The sequence below is a fragment of the Pholis gunnellus genome (genome assembly GCF_910591455.1).
Source record: "Pholis gunnellus genome assembly, chromosome: 14".
NCBI classification, from domain to species: domain Eukaryota; kingdom Metazoa; phylum Chordata; class Actinopteri; order Perciformes; family Pholidae; genus Pholis; species Pholis gunnellus.
This window is the reverse complement of record NC_136541.1, coordinates 15,083,841-15,101,411: the sequence shown is the minus strand read 5'-3', so window position 1 is coordinate 15,101,411 and position 17,571 is coordinate 15,083,841. Positions and strand designations below refer to the sequence as shown.

At 45.2% G+C, this 17,571-nt stretch overlaps 1 protein-coding gene across 1 annotated transcript; it reads right to left on the bottom strand.

Moving 5' to 3' along the window:
- Positions 1–349: 349 nt before the first annotated feature.
- On the bottom strand, positions 350–17,571 carry pax3a (paired box 3a; the record flags this gene model as incomplete). Its single annotated transcript, XM_079173890.1, has 9 exons — positions 350–367; positions 1,497–1,760; positions 5,266–5,486; positions 5,636–5,801; positions 6,507–6,706; positions 15,675–15,818; positions 16,012–16,141; positions 16,613–16,848; positions 17,487–17,571. The coding sequence occupies 9 exons, from the start codon at positions 17,569–17,571 to the stop codon at positions 350–352; spliced, it is 1,464 nt and encodes a 487-aa protein (XP_079030016.1).

The following is a 17,571-nucleotide window of genomic DNA, read 5'->3' as shown; positions in this document are numbered from 1 at the left end:
GTATTTACTCCCCTTTCCCCACCCCTGTCTTCTTTTCCTCTTTAAGCATGGACAACGAGCGGTGCTTGGTCCTTGGAGCGTGACATGACGCACGAGCAAAGCGATTGCCAGGTAACAGGAGAGGCTGCGCCTTTGGTCCGAATTATTCCAGTCAACCCCCTCCATCGCCATCGGTACACCTCCTCCTCGACTGGTTCCCTTGCTGAAGGAGGACACCTCAACCTCCTCTCTCTTGCCGTCCTCGGGGCTGCGGAGCTTTGGCAAAGGCAGCGAGCGGGTGGGGGTGTTCTCTGGTCGATGGATGTCAGACTGGCCCGGGAAGCCTCCTGTTCGGGCCATGTTGGGGGCTTCATATAATGAAAGGCACCTGAGGAGAGCAAGGAAACACAGAAGGAACGTTGAGAAGACTCTTTGAATTGTATTCAGCTTCAACTGCTTCAATTCTCTGATGGCTAACATCGCAAAATGTGAAGTTAAATGAGGTGTGTGATGTTGACAGGAGGAACTGTGTAAGGAGAAAGAGGTGTTTATGAGCCCATGGGAGCAGGTGAAAATGGAAACTGGGGTCCCAGGTTAACTGAAAAAACAGGTGAACGGCTTTGGGAATCTCCTTAGATATTCTTTGAACCTAATGTGGTCGCTAAAACTAGCCCGAGAATGAGCCTTAGCCTGGATCTGTGGCTCTGCTCCACTGATCAATAACAACTCTAAATCTGACCTCCAGTGGGACACATGGTTCTAATCCTGGCCTGCCAAGGGCCATAATCGCCCCCTGTTAAAGAGCCCCTTACCCTCCTTTTATACTCACGCACACACACACACATATACATGCTTGCGCTCACATAGGCCTATACACGTAGACGCACACATTTCCCCAAACCCCCAAAAGCTACATGAGGGTCTCTCCCAGGACTGGCTAAATTAATGAAATCAAGATGTTGCCACTGATGGGCCGGTCAACATGTGGTAGTGTACCTCAGATCAGGCCCCCGCAACACACCGCACTCTCCCCTCCCTCCTGTCAAACACGCTTTGGGAAGTGGCTCCTTTCATTTGGGCGGCTATCTTCGTTACACAGGGGTCATTACATGGCTAGGGTGCGCTACTCGGAGGGTTTGATGGGCAAGCTCATCATACGGGGGGGGTCATGAAAGGACAGCGAGTGAAAATGCGTGTGCATGCCTCTGCACCAGGCCACGTGAACACTCGGATGATGGTAATGTAAACTGAGGTAGCCGGACCACTCGCGTCCTCTGTCTCATACACGTAATTTCAGCACAGCGCAGGGTGATTTGAGAAGGCCGCTCATTAGAGGGGTCTGCGCAATTAAGGTGGGTTATGAGTTGGAAAATACAAACTAAATCGCAGAGCTAGAGCAGGGGTTATAACCTCCAATCAATTATAGATCATTTAAATTCAAATATAGAAATGAAAGCCCTAAATCAGTACGAAAACACCAGCTAACACCGAAGGAATGAAGTGTATTTCAAGCATACCTTGCTCTGACTGTACTGTCCATACTGATAGGATGGATGGTGGTCCATGGCGTAGGCTTGGGTGGTGTAGGAAGGTGGGCAGTAAGACTGGGTGCTAGGCAGGGAGGGCATACTGGTCAGGCCTGGTAGAGCCTCCAAACGCTGGGAACCATGACAACTGGCAGCCATGCCACCGTTGGGCTCCAGGCCTCCGGTCAGCGGGGAGAGGGCGAAGTCACTCTGGGCCTGATGTGGCACTCCACCTGGGTTCAATAGGCCCATCACCTGAGGGGAGAAATGGAGGGAAACCGGGTGATTAGAACAGAAAATCATAAAGTAATACTGCCAAGAAATTTACATTTTGTTTTTTACTTTTGTTACACCATTCAATCAACTTTTTCTCTCCACTCAGGTGGCCTTAAGTGTAGGCCCTCTCCTTGTCCGTCTGAAATACATTATTACTGGATTCCCTCACACATATGGTTTCCCTTTACTCTGCCTGACTGATTGGGGAGCTGATGGTGGCTAAAGAGTTCAATCCTGTAGCCCACCAGAGGTTTCTGTTGGAATTATCCTGTCAAATGTATGTATGTAGGATATTTCTTTTCCCTTTTATTTGTCCTCATCATGACACTTGTGGGCTTCTAGCATTGTTTTACAAATGGTGTCGATAGAAAATAAGTAAGGAGTCTGAGACTTTGACTGATCATAACATACGAAATCTGTGAGAATGCGATGGGTTTTAAGAAGAATTCCAACAGATTTGTGTGTCTCCACTGATGTATTGGGTCTCTTTTCTTCTTCACTTTCTCTTGATGCCCTAAAATCAGCGTGTCCTTGTGAGGCCAGGGTGAAGAGGCCAAAGGGTACGTGGGAACAAGGAGTATAGGGTGTGTGTATGTGTGTGAGAGCTACCTCTCCTACGTGTGGAATTGTGTATTTAACAGTAGGTGTGTGTGTGTGTGTGTGTGTGTGTGTGTGTGTGTGTGTGTGTGTGTGTGTGTGTGTGTGTGTGTGTGTGTGCACGGTCATGTGTAATATAAGCATTTTTTGCTCTGATGTGCAGAGAGAGGGTGTAGGGGTATCGGTGATACATCGTGAACAGCTGCACGTAGGTTTGCGTGAGAAGCGAAGTCACAAAAAAGTCTAAAAAGTGAAGTTAAAGAGCGAACAAAAGGAAGGAGAAGAGTTACAGTCCATGAAGAAGAAAGTAGTTCTCAGGCCTAGCAAAAAAGACAGAAATACACAGACAAGAAATGGAAAAACATTAAGGCATAGAATAAGAAAAACTGAGTGATGTAAAAAAAAAGGATCTTTCCCAGCTGACAACCAGCTGGCACACACACACACATACATACACAATACTGAGGCAACCTCAGGTGTCTTTAATGTATAACATTTACAGTTGGTCTGTCAGTGATCTGAGCTTGCACATCTGACGAACACATCAATGCAGCGCCTAACACCAAGCCATTATTTCTCCTTCTGCTAAGGATGTGTGATATACTGTAAAATACAAAAGTCGGTCGCACACAGCGTCCTATCAAAATGTGAGTATTTATAGATGTAAGGAGCATGGATTCCAGAAAATACAAATCCGATTCAGCCACCCATAAATCTTGATGCTGCTTTAAAACAGTCAAATATGTCATTTCAGAACATTTTGTATTATTCATTGAAATATTGAATTCAATTATTGCTAATACGAACTTAAATATAACGTTTTTTTTACCCCCTTGTTATCGAGTGGTGTTTAGCCATAAACACAACATCACACATGAATGTGTGGTGTGTGTGTGTCTGCGAGTACATGCCTGTGTCAGAGGGCTTGTGTGTATCTACATGCGCGTGTGTTCGTGCGCTCTCTGTCTGCGACTGAAACGGCAGCAGATCCCGATGGTGTCTGTTTTGAGGTTGTTCCGGGGATTAGGTCTCAGGGGGGTGCAAATCCCGGCCGCTCGCTCGCTTGGTGAGAAAGGGTTCCTTTGGTATGCGCCAGATCAACGGTGAGACGCCAGAGACCCCGCACCACAGGGAAACCACTGGCCTGACTGAAGCTCCAAATACAGAGCTAACTGCTCAGACAACAACATCGGCTATCTAAAGTCAACCTTATTCATATCAAAACCCCAAAGCGCTCTGAGGTGACCATATCTGGAGTTAACTGAACCTCTGAGTCTCCTGATGCACTCAGTAGTAGATAGAGTAGCTTTCAGAGACAGATTTGGAGTTGAGATCTCCGGATAATTCCAGGGAGGATTTAACACAAAATAGACCAAGCTGTACAGCTATTTGGGAGAAAAAAACTGAAGCTGTAAAGTTTTCCAAGTGCAGAGGTCTTCATGTATTGACTATGAATGTCATAGAATTTAATCAACCCTCATTTCCTCCCTCTTATTAAGTTAAAATCAGGGAATTAATTATATCCCCGTCTGAAATAGAGAAAACTGTACCGCAATATACATTCAAACAGCTGCAATGAATACATGAATTAAAACAAATTAGCCAACAAAGTGAGTCATTTGCATAAATTACACACTTTGTTACAAGGGGATAGATTACTTCATTCCAATCAATTAAGACACTGGAACATTCTGTGATTGCTATTCCAGACTGAGAAAACATTCCAGGCCTGCCGCCGTCCCTTTCGCAAGATGAGACGTCCATTCTGTACGGAGCTGCCCACTAAGGTTAATGCTGAAACCATGCATGAGGCCACAGCACCTTTGGCCTCTTTATTGGAGTTAAAGTCACTCGTGACCCTGTGGGTGTGTGAACTCACACCACAGCCATGCGCTCAGCTACAGGAAGACAGATACTAGCAGGTTTTCATCCCACTTATGTTTCAACATAATCACGAGTTTAAAACCATCAGCCAACTTTACTCCCCCTTTGTTCTCTCTATACTATAATCTGTCCAATGAAAATAAAAATACCCAAAAGAATAACGATTTAAAAGTACATGTGGCTAATTCTTGAGGAGGAAACAACAAATTATAGTCCATCACTAGAGCTCATATATCAAAGCAGCCAATTATACTGAGCCACAATGGTGCCACCACTCTCTGACCGCGCACCCTGGCAGCCACAACAAAGATCTTCTTTTTTTTTTGTAACATACATACATCCTTAGGCATTCACATCGTAACAAACCTGCCTGAGGCAGTTTTTTTATCTGTGCCTGACAGGAGTCTGAGATTCTCTCTCATGGGAATTAGTACCCAGCATGCATTGCATGTGGGCCGGCCACCCTTTGTGACGGTTAAAAGCTCGTTTTCCGCCTGTTAGTCCATCTTCTGGGCTGGTAGGGAGCCACTGATGGCCACTGATGACTGTGTAATCGACCATAATTGTCTTTTCAGTTTTGATTTGTGTCATCTTCCGACATCCATACATCCTTCCTCGTGTCTGGTCCTTTTTCCCCTCCCCGAAGATTGACGTTTGCCACATTTTAAATTCATCAAACAACCCATCAGAATAAACAAAAATTAAAAGCTACCGTATTCCTTCGCCGAACAAGATTTCCATCAATGTCACTGCAATGACACCTCACAGGTCAAACACACAGTGTGTGTTTGTGTGTCTCATTATTCTTCCATACGGTGCAGCTCATAAACGCCATGAAGAACTATTAGCGCCCCGTTTCCTGGTATGATAACATATGTGTGTGGATAGGTGTGTGTGTTTGAGACAGAATGTATGTGTATATGTGAGTATGTGCTTGTAAGCAGGTATTCACTGTGTTTCTACAGTTCTATGTTGTGTTGTAATAATGGATCTAGAAACAAACCTGTGGTGAGAGGCTGTTGGCGATGGTGGGGTTGACGGTGTTGCCGTGTCCTGTCGGGGTCACAAAGCTGTCCGAGTATCCTGAGAAGCTGTGGCGTCCAGAGGACAGGCAGTACGCAGAGCTTCCATCCTGGGAGCCAGCTGCCGAGCCGAGCCCACTCTGGTGCACGGAGGTGGGGGGCAGAGGCTGCGGTCTGTGGACTGTACTGGGCTGCTCGGATGCTGCGGAGAAGAAAAACATTCTGCTTAAAAATCCCATTTTGGTTTCAACCAGAATACTTTTGCTGCTGCTAGAAGATGATTCCAGATGATGGGACATTTCTAAAGCACACATTTTAAGTATGTTCTTTTTGAGTGTGTTCTAAACTCACCTTGAGCTATAGAAGTGGGAGTGTAGGGGCTGTCTGACAGCTGATACGTTTGCAGGCCAGACATAGCTGAGGGAGGGAAACCACCGGGGATGAGGTGGTTAAACGCCATTAGCTGATTGGCTCCCGCCTGCTTCCTCCACCGGGCTCTTCTGTTGCTGAACCACACCTGAGAGAAGAACGGAGACAAGAGTGTTTGATGTTTATTCATGTGTTAACCCAAAAGAATAAGTTCATAAATTCACTTCTACAGTACATATATGTCAGAGGGCTTGGTGCTTTTGAATGTATGTATGTATGTATGTAAGTGTGTGTGTGTGTGTGTGTGTGTGTGTGTGTGTGTGTGTGTGTGTGTGTGTGTGTGTGTGTGTGTGTGTGTGTGTGTGTGTGTGTGAGGCCTCTCTGACCCATTACAGGGAGCTGAACTGATAGAGATCTTAACATCTGGAGCATGCAGTAAAACCACAGACATTACATCTTTGTGTGCGACTGCAAGTCAATGGGTTCAGAGGGTAACAGTTGTTAAAGCCTATATTAGCACATTATCTAAATCGGGCATCTATTTTGGGATCTGTCCACATAGCCCTTTTTGTACAGTGTCTGGGAAAACAAGAGAGCCGTCTACATACACAGTGGTTGCAGTGTATCTGAGATTGTCTGTGTCTGTACATGTGGAGAAGGGGGTCATGCGTGGGGTCGAGGGTGTTGGGAGGGACACATGTCTAATGGCTGTGAGGAATGTGTGGCAACAACCCACGGCAATTTAACGCCCACAAGACACATACCCATGACAGATCGACACATTTCTCTGCTGTCAAGACTGGGTCTCGGGAACTTTGAGGTTGAAAAAGGGGCATCTGTGCTTGTGTCTAACCTGAACTCGAGCCTCCGTCAGTTTGGCCCGCTGAGCCAGCTCCTCCCGCGTGTAGATGTCGGGGTAGTGCGTGCGTTCGAAGGCCCTCTCCAGCTCCTCCAGCTGCTCCGCAGTGAAGGTGGTGCGACTGCGACGCTGCTTCCTCTTCAGAGGCAGGCCTGGCTCTGAGTCCACGTCGGAGCCCTCGTCTGAGTGACTGGCTGGAATTGCAAAGCAAACAGTCCGTTACTTCGACATTCAGGGGACTCGGGCTCAAAAAGAATAAAACTTTGGTCTAAATACTAAGCTGGGACGGATTTGGGACAATAGGTTGTGCTGAGTACAACACATGGTACAGAGCAAATTTTGATTGTGTCCTCCTGCTCCCTTAAACTCCTCAGCGGTTCCTGAGGGGATCAAAAGCCAGAAGCTGCTTGAACATGGATTAGTGAGGACTAGATCCCTCTGGGGCATCTATTCCCTGGGACACTGTGTCTCTCCCAGTCTTAGCCATGCTGTGCGCTATGACGATAGGGTCCCATAGCAAAGAGCAGGACGCCTTTTGCAGGTGCTTCTTAATCTGTTTGTTCAGTTGAAGGCAGGAGAGAGCGACTGGGTAACTGTGAGACAGCCATTGGGATCTAATTCAGCAGAAGAAGGGAATCAATGAGGGCTTGAGACTAGAGACAGAGGACTATTGCTGCCTTTCGGGGGGAGGTTACCCATCTATTAAGTAATGATTAGGCGCCAAAAACTAGCGTGACAGCCTGCCATTGTCCGCCATTACATGTCTGCAATCCCCCCATCTCTTTCTCAGTCATACGCACACTCACAAACATGCATCTGCTGCGTCTCTAGGCGGCTATAGGCTATAGGCTTTCACTCAGTGAACGCAGTCTATGACAATGTCTCAAACACAGATGGACACAAGACAGAGAGAATTAGAATCCACTCCCAAATCCAACCCCAGAGGGACCTCTTAAACCTCATGAGGAAGGTTCACTGCACCTTTTTTGAAACTCAGACTATGCAGCCAACACCTAAACTGAGGGAGAAAAAAAAAAATAAGAGAACCAAAAGCAGACAGACAGGTGTAAGCCACAAAAAGGCTTCAGCAGAGGACTGAAGCTCGTCTGTTACCCCAGACTGCTCATTCTCCCTCTGCCCTCCAGATTCAAAGCTTTAATTAAAAAGTGCCAAGTCAGACATGGAGGGGGGTAGCAGGGATCTCCCCTTGCCTCTGGAGCCGCTGGAGCCAAGCAGGAAATGTTTGTGCCGGTTGCCGGTGTGTGTCTGACCAGGCATTACACACGGATTTGCTCCCTGGGAATGCTGCTGTGCTCCAGGCCGCCAGCACACAAGATTCTGATGCTGAGAAGAGCTCTTTATTACATTCGAACCAAGGGCGCCACGCTGGCATCAGGTCTTACAGAGGATTGGCTGGATGCTTAGATACTCCTGGAACGTGCACTGCGAGTCGGGATGTGGTTTTTTTATAGGTAACGATGTGGCCCGAGACCAGTTGGAGCAAATTTCTAAGCGCAACAGGCATAAAGAGAAGGCCAAACACAGCGTGACAACTTGATACTTTTCCTGCAAGCACATTTTTAACGCATCAATATTGCTTGGACCAGTAAGTCAAACCTCCATTTATCAGCACGTAAACAACACGAAAGCAGCCTACAACAAACAGCAAAGTAACACGCAATGTCATTAACATTTTAATGACGGAGGGACGGAGAAAGAAACAAGAAGACGGAGAACCAATGACGGCGCAGAAACGAAAAGATTCCTGAGGGAGGGAAGGAGAGCTCATAAAACACAGAGGAGAAAGCTCCCCATTGGCACTGTAACTCATGTTAACTGCAGGGTGGGGGTGGATCTCTCCTCCTTTGCCCCCTTTATTTCTGTCTTTCCCTCTCTTTTTCCCCTCCCTGTTTTTATTATTAGTAACTACAGAGAAAACACTCCGTCACAGACTCTCCCTTAATGGCAAATGACATTGTTGCCTTTGTCATCCTCTGGCTTGCACTTTCTCTTTTGCTCTCTTCCTCTCTCACTCGCTGTCTTTTTTTTTTTTTTTTTTTTTTGGAAGTGATGAAGCCAAGCCTTTGTATCTTAGCAGGGAAAAGCCTGTGGCAGGCCTCTGTTGGACCGATTACCACGCTCCATCTGTAGGAGCCATCAGGGACGCCCGGGCCCGCATTCAGGGGTCTGTCACCTGCCCAGCAGGGGAGTGCGGGGCGAGGGGGAGGGGGGGCTATAGGGTGAGATGGGGGCTGTAAGGCCAGGGGCTGAGTGGGGGAATGAAGGGTGGGAGGGAGAAGGGGGGGGGGGCACAAAAGGGTCCAGAGAAGGGCCACTGGGGGCTGTGGAGGGGCACAGCAGGGGAGCACCCCTTCATCCCCTCCCTCCACGGCCCGAGGGGCACGGAGCTGGGGGGGGATGGGGGAGTTGAAGAGGTTGACATGGAGAAGAGACGTGAGGACGAAGGCACCTGAAGAAGATGCTGGGGAAGGGGTGTGGGGTGCCAAGCTAAGGAGAATAGGGGTGCTGGTCATTCATAAAAGCGAACCTGTCCTTTCCATCTCATCCATTCACTTCACTTCTCTCTTTCTGTGCGCTCACCCGTCGCTGCATCCACATCTTTGACGTCTTCAAACAGGGCTCTTATGCTGCGGTGGATTGATGTTAAGGCAAGCTGATGCAGAAGCGGACTCAGAGAGCGTTGTTCCCACACATTCCCCGCGACAAATGGCAGAAGAGGATACTAAAACACACAAAGGGAGGCCTCGACCTCCTTACTTAAACACCCAAATCAAATTTTACGCTGCAGCTAAAGCACTAGGGAGCTGAAAATACTCCATAGCCGCTCACAGTTTGGCCGTGGCCCTGACAAGAATCTTAATAGAAAGATAGATTATTATCCCTCAAGCGGAAATTGGGGCTGCTGGAGAGTTATCCATAAAACAGACGTTTGAAAACAAAGTAAGGTGTAGACCAATCACAAGCTAGTCTAGATGTAGTTTAGAGCAGTAGATTTATTTAACTTAGCTTGGAGGTTATAGCACAGTTTAGCGGAGTATTCAACAAGTGAATTCAACAGGTTCCTTTCCCCGATCAGAGACTCTTAAATTACATTAAACAAGTGCATTTACAAGTGTGTATGTACACTCAAAGACCAGCAGTACAAAGGACAGAGCTACCGACCAACCACTCGAGGTAAACACAACCCTTTATTGATCAAGAGAGGAGAATGACATGCAGGGAAGATAAACTCCAGAGGGTCACAGATGTGAACGTCCAGTCCCATTAGCTTCACCTGCCCCGTCAGCACTGCCTCGAACGGGCCAAAAAAACAAAAAAAACAAGTGAAGATTCCAACTGCGAGGATAAAGACTGCTCTTGTTTACTGCGTAGTCTGCATCAGCCAAGACTCGCCTTGCCAAGCATTCACCACCCCCTCCCATGCGTTCAAGTGACGTTAATACGAAGAGGCATGCCCAGACGCACACATCCATGTATGCGCACGCAAAATCCGCAGCTTGAAATGGCACAAAAGTGAACGGAGGTGGAAAGAGTGACAGACAGTGCAAGAGAGAATCAGAATAGGTATTTAAGGAAGATAAAGATGCAAGAAATCGGGAGAGGAGAGAAGGAGTGAAAGGAAAGGAAAGGGACGAACAGCCTCAGTGAGAAAGAGAAAGAGAAGCGGAGCATATGGGGCAGTTTATAGCCTTGTCTTGGTAGGGGCTGGCTAGCCCTTCCTCCAGGGGCTGTTAATAGAGAAGGTAATTGAGCTGGTGACATGTGTTCGCAACACAAAACAAAGGGCAGAAGAGACAAATGAACTAGTTATTTGCCCAGGGAAGTAGATCTGGCCCTTTCAGGCCACAGAGCATAGTGCGAGTGGGCCACTGAATAAAATAGTGGCATGCTACATAGAGCCAGATCGAGCAGATGCACTGGAGGAAAAGAATAGTTAACTGACAGCTTATGGGCTCAGCTGGGGTTAACAGTTAAGGGAAAAATGGGAGTGAGTGGGCTGCTCACTTGACTTGCTAAAGAGACCCCAGGATCCCGCAGCTGCCTGGGAAAATAGAAGGGGGGGGGGGGGGGCAAGATATAGAGAAAGAGAGCCGGGGATGATGATGGGATGGACAGAAAAAAAATGAAGTAAATAAGCGCAGGAGGTTGGCACTTACCGGACAAAGAAAGAGCTGGCGATATGACTTTGAAAGATGTATCTCTGTCTAATATTGGTGAGGTGACAAAAAGCCACAAATGGCCGTTCATGGCTATTACGAGTGCCCAGTGTGCGGTGGTTATTATTTAGTTCCACCGTGGTGCAGTTCGGTGACAGTTTCACGGTGGCATTTCCACCCTCGGGGCACGGACAAAGCAACGGCACGGAACCCACGCAGGGACAAAGCAACAGGCCAGTCTGCCGCACGTTCCAGTCAAACGGGCACTAACCAGCAGAGCTCCACCTCATCCCGGCCTCGTTTGGGCCAGACAGACATAAGCAAGCCAATTAAGTCGCTCCGAATAACCAGCATACTCTCTAAAAACTGCAAACGCCCACGTACTTGAATCCACGCAACAGGATACAAGCCTATGGATCCTAAAGTGGAGGTTATTCAAAACACTGATGATTCGCTGATCTGAGTTTAGGGAGTCTGTCAGTTGTCATCTTTTCCCAAACATTATTGTAACCTCCCTTTCCTGGGGCCTGATGGTTTTAACAGTCAAGTGACCCTAGGTTAGCCCCTGACCTTTTCACAGCTACTGCACAGCTCTGCGGTAAAGACGGCCTCGCCACTAAACGTGCAACAAAACTTCACACACTCAACAAGAGAGAAAAGCCCTCCTCACATTCCACGCTTTCATTTTATACCTTACAGTCACTCATTAAAAGGTGCGTTTCTACTGGTCATTTGAGCTTTTTGTGCACATTTTCAACTTTATTTGTCGCTTTAATGCCTGTGTTTGGACAAACGTAGGAAATAAATTCTGGAACTTATAACATATATATTTTTTAAATATCTGATGTCCTACATTTCTGTTGTTTTTTTAGTGGATTTCTTTGTTCAGAGAGGGGAGAAAAAAGACATTAATCAAAACAGAAACAGGGCTGTGCTGGCGTGTCCATAATGTGCAATGTGCTGGACGAAACAGCTCCACAAAAACTGAGGCTAAACAAAGTTAAGTGATTGACAACGCTGTCTGGCTTTACTCAATTAACTATCCTATTGTGCTCCTCTTTGCAGAGTCCCCTCGCCCCCGACCCTTTTCTCCTCACACTCCTTTATCCTCCCCATCACAGAGTTTTGCTTGGCTAATACTTCCAAGGAAATAGAGAGCTCTTTTTCTACTGGGGCTCCTCTCCTTGACCTTCCATTGCTCGCTGCTTCTCTTTCAGTCACTTCACAGTGTCTCTGGGGTTAGTGGGGAGAATGCGGAGAGTACATCAGCGCCGAGGGGCCGGCTCAGGGCAGGACCCCGGCCCATTACTTCAAAGTTGGCCTGCATTCATTAATTGTCCTTTGAATTAATATTGGAGGATCACAATGCGGGTGCCAACAGAGAAAGAGGCTTTAATGAAGCATAGAGTCTGCATTCAGTTGCAGATCAGCCAGTGTGGATTTTGTCTCTTGCCTTTTGAGTCATGCCAACACAGAACGTAAAAGTGTTGAGTATTTATATGTGAGACGGGTGACAGAGAAGGGGCTGTGAGTTATCTATCTGTCTATCTGTCTATCTATCAAGGGAAGAAATATAATTTTGGTTTGTTTTTCAGTTAACAGTCCACTAGGCTAAACCGGCATTATATGCACTATTAACACAGGAAAACACAGAGTGAGGCCCACATATAAAATTCTCTATTACCCGGCCCTGAGAGGAAAATGGAGACGTGGCTGTAGCAGACATTCCTCTGGTTACATTGAGGCCTTCTGTCTCCTCTAAACCTCCAATCTTCAACTCAAGTCACCGTGGAAATGCAAGGACCCCTGACAAAGACACAAGTCGTAGAAATGTAACATCTATCTCTCTGTTTACAGTTGTGGGTTATTGCCGTGCCGCTCGGTTGGTTTTGCTCCCTGCGTGTGAGAGAAACGTATCTGTTTGTATTCTTAGACGTCTGATGGGAATATAAGTTATGAAACGTTCAAATTGGATTAGATGGCTTGCATGTGGCAGCTGCTCATGGAGGTTTGCTGCCGTCATCATTTTTCCCCCCTCGGAATATATTAGCAACAAGTTTGAACTGCTTTAAGATATGGTAAACTCTGGAACACAAATATGTATCTTTCTGCTCTCCTATTACTCCCTAAATTTCCCTCACTCTAAATCCATGCCAAAGTCACGGGGAGCCAGTAACCCAGTTTATTTACACAAACAAAGTCCTACTCAGCTCCTTTGACAAAAGCAGCTAAATCTTTCATGTTTTGTCAGCACTTGATTCCTCCTGTCCCTCTGGCTATTTGCCTGCCTGCGGACAATAGAGGCAGGAGAATGGCAGCAGATTGTTGGAATGCACCTCAATGAAACCAATTATTACATGTTGACTGCGTTCACCATGGCAGATTTGAAAGAACTGGGCTCATTCAATTTGGCACCACAGGATTCCCTTTAAAGAAAAGTTATCCCTTTGACTGTTTGTATTTCTGAGCTTTCTTTTTCTTCTTCTTCTCTCTCCCTTTCACCCCCACTGCCATAAATGGATCCTGCGAGAGTAGCTACTCCTCTTTCATGACTTTGGCTACTTTAATTAGTTAAATGAGGTTAAAGTGCTAGCAATAATAAATAGAGGAAAGGATGCTATCCATTAATTCAGTACCACTCATGGCAAAAAAAGAAGAAAAAAAAGGTAAAAAAAGAAATCTTGGCACTGTTGCATCATTCAATCTTCAGATTAAAATGATGTACCAGAGATACACTGTGCCCTGCTTTTTTATGGCCAAATGTGATAAATGCCACGAATAATTATTCTCAAGCTTGCAGCTCCACCATGCATGCTGTTTAAATTCTCTACACGGGAGTAAATTCCACCTCCATAACTCAACAGTTCAAGGAGTAGTAAACAACTTAGCATCAGATTCATCCCAGCAAGCATCCTTTTCCCACAATGCTCCAGCCTGCTAATGCCATGCAGACCTGGGGCTGCCCATATACTTTATCCCACAAACCTTAGCGGTCCTTTTCCCAGACAAATAAATCTAAATGAGTCAGCTTTGATCTTAGCACTTAAGGAAAGACAACAATAGTGGTCGTGGAGAAAGGGGCAGAGAGCAACAGGCCTCTCTCCACCACAACAATAGCCTCTGCAAACACCTACTTAATCAATATTTGGCCAGAAGACACTCTCTCAGTCCCCAAACCACCCTTTTCTCATTCTAATGAAGAGCTATAAAAGAGAAAAACAACAACTACTTCCACAAAGAGACACAAGAATGAAATAGTGCTGCTCTGTATATCAATGGGGGAAAGTGCCTCAGAGCTGTTTGCATGTAGGATGTCACCTATTTGATGTAAAATAGCTAATGTTATTTGTTTTCTTTCAAAAAATTCATACCAGCCTGAAAGTATTAATTATTTATATTTATTAAAAAAAAAAGTTGTTTCCTCATGTTTTCTGAGGGTTGTGTCAAACACACTTAGGGTTTAGTTTGTCAAACAAAACAAAAATGGTTCAAAGAGGACGATAAACAAAGGGTCAAAGCGGATTAATCTAAGAAGCATGCATCCTAATTATCGATTGCAGTGATCTGATAATTAATAAAAATTGTTTTGTTTGTTTTGCAGTAATGAGTTTGAAAAGTCAGAGAAGTCCACCGCCTGATCCTGGAGATGTGTCTCCCTGAAAGAAGGAGAGGGAAGTGCCCACAGATACCGCATGAATGTGTGCGCCCTGGGCAGAAAGGAAAGGGGCGGACTTTGTCTGAGATGAAAGTGGAGAGAAATAAAAGGTTTGGATTTAATCTAGTGGAGAGAAGGGTTTCCCTGCGCTCACTGGCTGAAGGCGTCACGCTCACTGCGCAAAGACTGTGAGACAAAAGCTCCGTGCGCAAAAGTAACGGGACCGTTCAATTTGATAACGCGAGGCCTGACGTGAATTCAACGCACTGCAGGCAAACGACCGTTTTGCTGCCAAGTGCGTTATAGATTCATGCGTATTTTTCTGTTATCATATCTTAAAAAATGGAATAGAACAAAATCTAAACAAAGCTACAACAATTGGCACCATGAATGAATGCGCGTCATTCCACGTTATTGCCCAAAACACTACCACTGTTTCTGGATGTCTATAGTCATTAATAATTAACTCCAGACTGCAGTATGTCTCCAACAGCAACCTCTCCTTTTGCGGCAACACTCCTCAGACCCCAACAGGTCGTAAATCAACAGGTGTTTGCTTAAAGTCGGCGCTGTTTTTTTCCCGTATTTTTTTTTCTCAATGAAAAACTGACAGCAGTGGGGAAAAGCCCCCAAAAATTGGCACTTTTTCTGAGCAGTCTATAAACCAGGTCGCACCGGGCCTATTGGTGTCCCTGAATAATTCATCGCTCATTGCGGGTTCATAATGTCTTCTCCCGGCCTTTTGTCAGCGCAGTTTTTTCTCCCTTTCTTCCCCATTTTGAAAGGCCCTGGCGTCTTTTTGTACACCACTGAGCCGCTCACTGGAGTTTGGCTTTTGTGCTCGTCAAACTGAGGTGTGAGTCTCAATGGACTCTCCCTGCTTTGTCCCATGAAGTTCATCCTCAAGTGTCCGATTGTGTGTAAAAAACAAAACAAAAAAAAGAAGTTTCTCAGGCTTGGAAGTTAGACAAATGTTTGATTATCCACTTAGAAAAAAAGACTCTGCACATTTGTTCAACCTCAGACGCCTAAATGCATGCGCAAACACCTGGAACTTTAATGGATTTAACGTTTTTGTGCAGGTTAACTAAAAACAGTTAAACGATCAATTCCATATCTATAAATACCATTTGAATTAGCACGTTGACAATTATTTTTTATTGTTATTATTATCATTATTATTGTTATTAAAAGTGTTCTGTCTAAGCTGACAATTAAATCGCAACCATCCACACATACGTCCTCGTTCCTTCAGTTCGCCGCATTTCTTTGGGATCGTAAAGCGTACAGCAAGACGTCCCTCTTATAACGTTATAATGCTGCACTTACATCTGTCTCCCAGGATGCCATCGATACTGTGTTTGGTCCGTGGTTCGTTCTCCTCCATCTCCCTCTTCACCACATCATCATCCTCCTCTTCATCATCACCGGCTCCGCCGAATTTAGACCTCATGATGCGACTGATGGCGCTCACTTCGAAAAGAAAAAAAAAAGATGAAAAAAAAATTAAGTTACACAAAAACACAAAGGATGTCCTGCATGCAAACAATATCAAAACGTGCGTTGATGGCTATTCTCACATGTATTAATATTAAAATGTTTTTTTTTTTTTAAATGTAAGGAACAATATTTGTTATTTCTTGAGGCTCCAGAAACTATCGCCTACCTGAGGGTACGTTGTTCCTGTCGCAGACCCCATCCTTCAGTAATTTGTCCCTGATTTCCCAGCTGAACATGCCCGGGTTTTCTCTCTTGTACTCTTCGATCTTCTTGTCCACCTCGGGAGAAGATGTTTGCTTTGATGGGAGGAAGGAGAGAAGAAAAGTTTGTCATTTTTAATTATTGTTTTAGGTTCAAGGTTTCCATTACAGCCAAGACAGAAATGTTTAATTATTGTTCACACATTTAAGAATTTGGATAGAGTTGTGACACAGTAATTCAGAGAGATTGTTTCACTTAGTAGAGGATCTTAAAGTCAAACTTGTTCAAGTTGCAATATATCTACAAAAAACTTTTTTTTTTCAACAAAGGTCTCGTTAAACTCCATGACTTTGTTTAGTATTTTTAAATAGATTATTCAGCCTCTGCGTTTCACATTGTACGCTTTTAAAATGTGATGTTCCATACCGAGTGAAAACCTGGAATTTAAACCACAAACATCAAATCTCTCCTCTCTAAAATTACTGCTGAATTTAAAAAAAAACTTCTTCTCACTTCTCATATGTGAATTCACCAAAACATCACCGGCCGGGCCGTATATCTCTCACCTTGGGCTTGCTGCCTCCGATGGCCCCCGGCCTGATGGAGCCTGTCTCCTGGTACCGGCACAGGATTTTGGAGACGCAGCCGTGGGACACGCGCAGCTGACGGGAGATGACACACGGCCGGACACCGTGATGTGCCATCTCAACAATTTTATGTCGGATGTGGTTGGGGAGAGGTCTGCCGTTTATGAAGACACCACCGAGCTGGTTGACCCGACCCTGTCCTAACGGAGTGGAGACTGCACGGACGTGCATGGGCTTCAGTTAGTTGAGTGCTCATAACATGTACTACACACAATGTGTGTTGTCTTCAGAAAGTGGTTCAGTTTTAGTGGTGAGAAACAACTCTCAACCTGATCACATATACCTGTTGGATATCATCCACGAGAAGTAACACTTTTAAAGTGCAATCAAATGTAGTAAATCATTTTAGAGGCTATCTATAAATTACATTTTCCTAAAATAAATATATTTGTATTACAAGTGGCATGAGAAAACTAAATCATTTACTTTCAAACAATTGTCAGTCATGTCGCTCCCAATTAATGTGATACCTTCAGACATGATACCACTTTAAAAACAAAAAAAATAATAACATAAATGAATACAATTTGATTGGTTTTTCTTTTTAAAAGGCACATCGTGTGGAAACTGGAAATATCGACTTATCCCGGGATAGTTTTTATTTTGTTTTCAAACAGATATTTATGCTAAAACTTTTTAAAACAATAAGAATAAACAAGACGTTAATAATAGCGGTTTTTTTTACAGGGAAACATTTATTTTTTCAGAACTCGAGTTTGTCGAGTTTTGCTGAAGTTTTGGAAAAGTTGGATTTTCTTCAGACAGCGAGCAGCAACTGGTGGTGGTCTCTTACCTTCCAGAGAGTATCCTCCCCGCGGATAGTTCTGGTGAGGAGTCGGTCTCATCATTCTCGGTAAACCTCCTGCAAGCGCTGTCAT